Source organism: Orycteropus afer, unplaced genomic scaffold (genome assembly GCF_000298275.1).
Source record: "Orycteropus afer afer isolate SDZICR_OR568_19922 unplaced genomic scaffold, OryAfe1.0 scaffold00006, whole genome shotgun sequence".
Lineage (NCBI taxonomy): Eukaryota > Metazoa > Chordata > Mammalia > Tubulidentata > Orycteropodidae > Orycteropus > Orycteropus afer.
In genome coordinates, this window is record NW_006921593.1 from 16,329,352 (window position 1) to 16,335,706 (window position 6,355).

The following is a 6,355-nucleotide window of genomic DNA, read 5'->3' on the forward strand; positions in this document are numbered from 1 at the left end:
ACCTAAACGTCAAGTTCAAACAGGCAAGAGACCAGTCACAGGAGCAGTCCCCCCAGCTCAACGCCCTCAGCTCAATGGCGCTCTTCCCCAGAAACGTGACGGCACAGCTGAGCCCCGTATCCGTGCCCCTCCCCCGGAGGGCCCCGAGGAAGCTTCCCGGACCTGCAGACGTCAGGGCTGTGAGCCCAAAGCCCTCCTCCCCTGGGCTGCAGGCCAGTCTGTCCCTGCTGCTTGCTGGGGCTGGCTGTTCTCACCTCTGGGCTGGTTCCCTTGCTGATAGGGATGCCCTGTGTGTGGGTACCTGGTCCTGGGGGCCCTGGGGCAGTGGGACCCCCCCACACACCGGCTGCCCCTTAGCCACTGCCAGGCCAGCCTCCCAGGCTGCCTACTGTTTGGCATTACCAACCTCCTAGGCTGGGAGTCCCTGAGCAGCAGCACCTCTGGGAGCTGAGTCTGAGGGCAGGGACCCCATGGGGGTCTGCTGTTGGCCAGGGCCGGCCAGCCACACCCATGTTCCCGCCCAGGTCTCAGGGACTGGACAGAGGCAGAGTCGGAGAGGGGACCGGAGCTCAGGCTCTTGGGGGTGATGCTTGGTCTAGAGGCTGCCGCCTCCTTGGCCTTGCAGCCCCCACTCCTGTTGACAGCCTGTGCCAGCTCAGGCACGGGCACCACAGGAGCCAAGCGCTCAGAGAACAGGCCAAAGGCCACCTCCACACTGCAGGCCGGCCGACTGCAGGACCCCGCCTGTCCCAGCCTGCCTGTTGTGACGCCCACCCTGTTGTAGGCCACCACGTGACCAGGAACAGCCCCTTCCGAGGAGACGCGGGACACCAGTTAGATGGGGGGGGGGGGGTTCAGGTAATAACTTGATTCATGTAATCTGGTCCCCACTGTGTTTGCAGACCGGGAGGCCCTCTGAGGAAAGTCACCGCGGGTCCTCATCCGTAAAGGGGGTGTTAGTGGTGGGCTCAGTCATGGGGATTCAGTGACAACGTTCCTGAAGCCCCCAGCCCAGCCCCTGCACGGTGTCCGCTCTTGGGCCTGACTGCCACGTGTCTCGGGCGGGGTGTGTCCGCCCTCCAGCCTCAGACCCCGGTCTGTACCAGGGCCCTGCGGGGTCTCAGGCAGCTTTGGGCTGCATCCTCATCAGGCCCCACCTGGGGAGGAAGCGTGGAGCGACCCCGGCCCAAAGGGAGCTACCGGGCGGCTCCCATGCGGGTGGAGGATGGCCCCTAGTGGCGACGCCGGCAAGTGCCAACCGGGACCTGAAAAAGGCCGACTGCGGTGGGGGTGGAGCGAGGGGCGCCGTCCCCGCTGCCTGGGCCGGCTTCCCCGCACGACACCCCCGTGCGAGCCCCCCCAGTGCTCCATGGATGAGTCTGGGCGGGCCGGTGGGTGGGGGACCCAGCAGGGCCTCATGGCGCGCCTGTTTGTCCGTCGGGGGCCGCGGGGCGCCAGGGCGTCCTCCCCTGTCAGCGCCGCCGGGGCACCGCGCACAGGGCCTGGGCCCGCGGGCGCAAAGTGAAGGCGCGGGCCGGCGAGGCGTCCAGGGCGGCCGGGCCGACGCCGGGCGGGGGCTGCAGGCGGAAACGCTGCACGAGGCCGGCGAACAGCACGAACAGCTCGGTCCTGGCCAGGCTCTCGCCAACGCAGACGCGGCGGCCTGCGGGGACCCGGACGCGCGGTGGGCAGGCCGCCCTTCCCGCCAGATGGCGCTGGCCGAGCCCCGCGCGTCCCGGTCCGGAGAGGGCTTCGACCCGGGGACCCAGCCGCCGGATGTGGCGCAACCCCGGGAGGGTGGGGTCCCTGCCGCCCCTCGGGCCGCGGTACCTGCAGAGAAGGGCAGGAAGGCGGCCCGCTTCACGAAGCGCCCGTGGGCGTCCAGGAAGTGGCCAGGGTTGAAGCGGCCGGGGCTCTCCCACTGCGCCTTGTCCAGCAGCACCGAGGTCAGCAGCGGGATCACGGGCGTGCCCTGCAGGGGCGGGGACACGTCACCCCTCGTGCCCCAGGAACCCCCTTCTCGCTCCCAGGCTCGGCCACATGTGCGTCCCCGGAGGAACCGGGGACCAGCAGCCGCGCGGGCCCACCTTGGGGAGCAGGTAGGCGCCCAGCCGCGTGGGGGCGGTGGTGCGTCGGGGGACGTGCGGCAGGAGCGTGATGTAGCGCTGCACCTCGTGCAGCACCGCCGTGGTGTAGGGCAGCGCCGCCTGGTCCTCCGGCCGCGGCCGCCGGCCGCCCAGCACGCGGTCCAGCTCCTCCTGCGCGCGGCCTGGCGGCGGAGGGCAGGAGTCGGTGGGAGCCTGCCGCCCACGGCCGGGGCCCGCCCCGAGGCGGCGTGGGACTCACCCTGCACGTGTGGGTACCGGCCCATCAGGAGCGCGGCCCACTGCAGCGTGGCCGAGGTGGTCTCCGTGCCGGCCATGACCAAGTCCAGGGTGCAGGCCACCACGTCTGCCTCGGAAAATGGGCCTGGGGGTTCTTGCCCCTGCAGGGGCGAGACCGGCGGCGCTAGGTGGAGGGCCTGGAGCTCCGGCCCCGCCCCGTGCACCCCAACACCGCCCTGAGCCCACGGTGGGGGGGGGGGAGGCAGGCGACAGGCAGGGGGGACCTGGGGCCCGTGTGAAGCAGCACAGTTAGCGAGACTGAGGTTGAGAGAGGCCCCCAGGCAGGAGGCGGCCTCTTAGGTGAACTGTGACCGGGTGTGGCTGCGCCGAGGCAGGCCCCGCTGTGCGCGCACACCTGGCCCTGCCGGATCAGGGCGTCCACGTAGCCCTGCACGGGGCCCCCTCTGAGCAGGTGGCGCCGCCGTGCCTCCAGGAGCGCTCTCAGGACGGCGCGCACCTCCTCCACCTTGCGCAGGACGGGCCCGTGTAGCTGCAGCAGGGCTCCCAGCCGGGGGAAGACGTTGAACATCTGGAGGCAGAGGGGCGGCGCGGTGGGTGAGGCGCAGGTCCCTACCTCCAGGAGAGTCTGTGGGTCTGTCCCACCGTTTGCAGCAGCGCTCCCGTAGGTCCGGGGTCCGCGCTAGCTGCGGCCACAAGGGGGCGCCAGCACAGCTAGGCACCCGGCAGCACCCGCCACCCCAGGACTAGGGAGAGGGGACCCCGCCCCCAGGCCCAGGGACAGAAGGATCCTGGCCCAGAACCGGGGGCAGACAGCCCTCCGACTGCTCCACAGGAGCAGTTAAACAGGTAACGCCTGGGCCAGGAGCATGCAAGTCCAAACAGCTGCCTGCAATTCTGCCCCCCTTTCCATCCCTTTCCGGGAAGATGTGGGGGTGGGGCAGGGGTATTGCCTCTGTGGAAACAGCTTTGCATCTGCTGCAGTCGCGGAAAAAGAGGGAGAATCAGCACACTTGAGAACCTCAGTCGACCCCACTGTGAAACGGGTTCAAATACAGTTCCCTTCCACAGGTGGCTGGAGGGTGAAATAGGTGGGCTGTGGCCCAGCGGCCAGCATGGTGTCTGGCAGACACACAGAGGGTGCTCCACGAGTGCTAGCTGCTCTCACCACCCAGCTGTTCTATTTTCCTCCCCCCATCAGCACTCGCTGGTGGCAGGTTGGCTGGGCACCTCCACAGTGTGGAAGGTTAGGAGGCCCTTCCCAGCCCTGGCCACTGGCTGCCCCTTTCCATCCACACTGACCCCTCTGGGCTCTGTCCTCCAGGGCAGAGTCCCCAGGTGAACTTGGCCATGGGGGTCAGAAGCCCAGGCAGCATTCACAAGGAGGGAGGGTCACCCTGAGGAGCTAGGGATGCCACCCCCCACCCTGCTATACCCCCCACACACACACTTCACTCAGTAGAGTTCGAACCAACACGCAGGAAGACTCAAATGCACTCCCCGGCACCCCGTGAATCACGGCTATGGTGGTAACCCCTCCATCACATCCCCACCTCACACCAAACATCACCTTCCTTGGGAAGTCAGCATGAAAAGGCACTTGTGAGCTGGGTGCCCGTTCCAGACACAGATACTCACCTAAACGCATGCACTTACGTCAACACAGAGCGTAGAGTGGTGCGTTAAAAATGTAAGCAAAATGTTAAGAACATAAAAGACACGAAGTGCACGTGCTCCCTTGCGTTCTGAATGTCACATCACGGTGGGAGGACTGGGGTGGCAAGAACAGACCCCAGACTGCCAGGGCTGGGGGCCTGGGGAGGAAATGCCCAGCCCTGCCCACCCCCTCCTCTGTGCAGGTGCATCCGTGACTGATGGGAGGGGGAGGCTGGAGGCCCCTGCTCTAGGCGCACCCCTCCCTTGCCATGAGGAGACGAGGCCACTTAGGCCCAGAGCCAGGATCTAGCGCGATCTTGGGAACCCAAATCCAGGCCTCCTTGTTCAAGGTGGCACCTGGCTCCTGCTGAGCTGAGGGACACTAGCGGGATGCCCCCCAGTCCTGCCCACAGCCCAGCCTGGCCCCTCACCTGCAAGCCAGGGGAACCCAGGAGGACCATGACCTCATCAATGAGGCCCAGCAGCGAGATGAACTGGGGGTCTTGGTAGTCAAACCGCCGGCCAAAGAGAAACGTGAAGGTGACGTTGGTGGGTGCCCAGCCAAGCAGGGGCAGCGGGAAGGGTTGTCCTGGCGGTGAGAGAGGGGTCAAGTGCGGTGGGGACCTCGCAAGGGGGGTTCCCAGCCCCCATGAGGACTCAGGAGAGGAACCTGGGACGAGGTGTCCAGCCCCACTCACCTCCATAGCTGTCAAGCTGCAGCATAAGCCACTCCAGTTCCTCCAGGACTTTGTGGGTTGCAGGTGCTCGCCCCACGCCCAGGCTGTGCAGGGCGCGGACGGTGAACTGGCGTGCCACCTTCCAGCAAGGCCCGGACGAGAAGAAGATGCCTGTTACCAGGAGCAGCCTCATGAGCCACACCACACACTGCACGGTGCTGGCCAAGGCCGGGCCAGCTGGGCCCCGCAGCTCAACGATATGAAGACTCGGCTGGCTGCCCCCAGGTGCCCCTCTCTCTCCTGGGGCCACTCCCTCCCCAGCACCAGTCCCAGGAGCCCTAAGGCTTCTCCTGCTCCTGCCCGGTGACACAGGACACGCTCCTCCTCAGAGCCCCCCAGCCATCTGGGGTCCCTGGAGTCAGGACTCCAGCCCCAGCCTTGGTGACCCCACCTACCCCTTCCTCCCTGGATGAGCTGGAAGATGGGGATGGGTGGCCGGTCAGCCAGCTCCTGCCCGGTGCCCACCAGCGCTGCCCTCACCGCCTCGAAGCCCGTCAGCACCACCGTCTTCTGGAGCCCCAGGTGCACTGTGAACACCGGCCCGTGCCGCTCCGCGAGCTGGTGGACAGGCAGTCAGCAGGCAGCGCCCCAGGCCCTCGCTGGGCTACACCGGACGGTGGACTCACACCCGTGGCTGGGACACTGGCAGGGCCATGAAGTGGGAGGGCCGGGGGCTGGAGCAGGGCTTGGGCCGCCTGCACTCAACAAGGACCAAGGAACAAGCCAGGTCCCCACCCTCTGTCCCGGCCAGGAGGGGCCAGGCTGGCCACACCCACCACCCAGGCATGGGTGCTGCTTCTAGGACGATCCTCCGCCCCTCCACTGACCCCAAATCTGTCCGTCCTGCAGGCTCACAGCAAAGCCTGCCTCCTCCAGGAAGCCCGCCTGGTTCTGCACCCCACCCCAGGCTGAACTCCCCAGGAGGCCTCCTAACTCAATGGATCTGTTGCCTGGGTGGAGGAAGCATGAGTAGTCACTCTTCCCAAAGACTGATTGGCCCTGGCCTCCTGTGTCCCTGCAGGGCCTGGTGCCACTCTAGGCAGAAAGAAAGGCATGGTGGCCAGGCCTCCAGGGCTGGCCGCAGTGGGAGGCCGCCCCCTCCTACCTCCATCAGCGAGTGGTCCAGTCGCCGTACGTCCAGCAGGTGCAGGTTTCCTATGAGTGGCAGGGGGCGCGGCCCCGGGGGCCAGCGTGGGGCAGGCGCTGCGACTGGGGTCCAGGCCCGGCACAGCGTCCAGAGCCCCAGGAGCAGCCCCGAGAGCAGCCCCAAGAGCAGCAGGCCTAGCTCGGCCGGCGGGGCCATGAGGACACGGCCCCACAGGCCGCACCCGGCCTTATAGGCCCCGTGCAGGGAGGGAGGGCCGCTCCCCACCCTGCCGCCGCCCCAAGAATGCGGCGTGAGCAGTTTGCAGGTGGCAGCCCCAGCTTAAAGTGGCAGGCGCGGAATGTGGGGGCCTGTCTGTGCCGGGGGACCGGGGCCCCATCTGGGGCCAGGAAGGCTGTGCTTGGGGCCCTCAGTCCTCACTCCTGGCTAGAGGACCAGGAACAATGACGTCTCACAGTGACTGGGCTATCCCCAGTGCCCCATGGGACCTGCCCATCCCGCCCGGGGTGCCTCAG

The 6,355-nt window shown here is 67.4% G+C and overlaps 1 protein-coding gene across 1 annotated transcript; it reads right to left on the reverse strand.

Moving 5' to 3' along the window:
- Positions 1 to 1,472: 1,472 nt before the first annotated feature.
- LOC103198925 (cytochrome P450 2W1) lies at positions 1,473 to 6,038 on the reverse strand. Its single transcript, XM_007943135.1, has 9 exons — positions 5,841 to 6,038; positions 5,131 to 5,293; positions 4,697 to 4,846; positions 4,430 to 4,587; positions 2,740 to 2,913; positions 2,347 to 2,485; positions 2,088 to 2,269; positions 1,831 to 1,972; positions 1,473 to 1,663 (listed from the first exon to the last, which is right to left on the reverse strand). Exons 1-9 carry the CDS (start codon positions 6,036 to 6,038, stop codon positions 1,473 to 1,475), a joined length of 1,497 nt encoding a protein of 498 aa, XP_007941326.1.
- Positions 6,039 to 6,355: the final 317 nt, after the last annotated feature.

Excerpts from the sequence above, each read along its gene's own strand:
- LOC103198925 (XM_007943135.1), bottom strand. The coding sequence starts at position 6,038 with ATGGCCCCGCCGGCCGAGCTAGGCCTGCTGCTCTTGGGGCTGCTCTCG. Across the intron at positions 1,973-2,087 it reads GCGCCTACCTGCTCCCCAAG|GGCACGCCCGTGATCCCGCT; the intron begins GTGGGCCCGCGC and ends CCGCCCCTGCAG. Across the intron at positions 1,664-1,830 it reads CTTCCTGCCCTTCTCTGCAG|GCCGCCGCGTCTGCGTTGGC; the intron begins GTACCGCGGCCC and ends GGGTCCCCGCAG.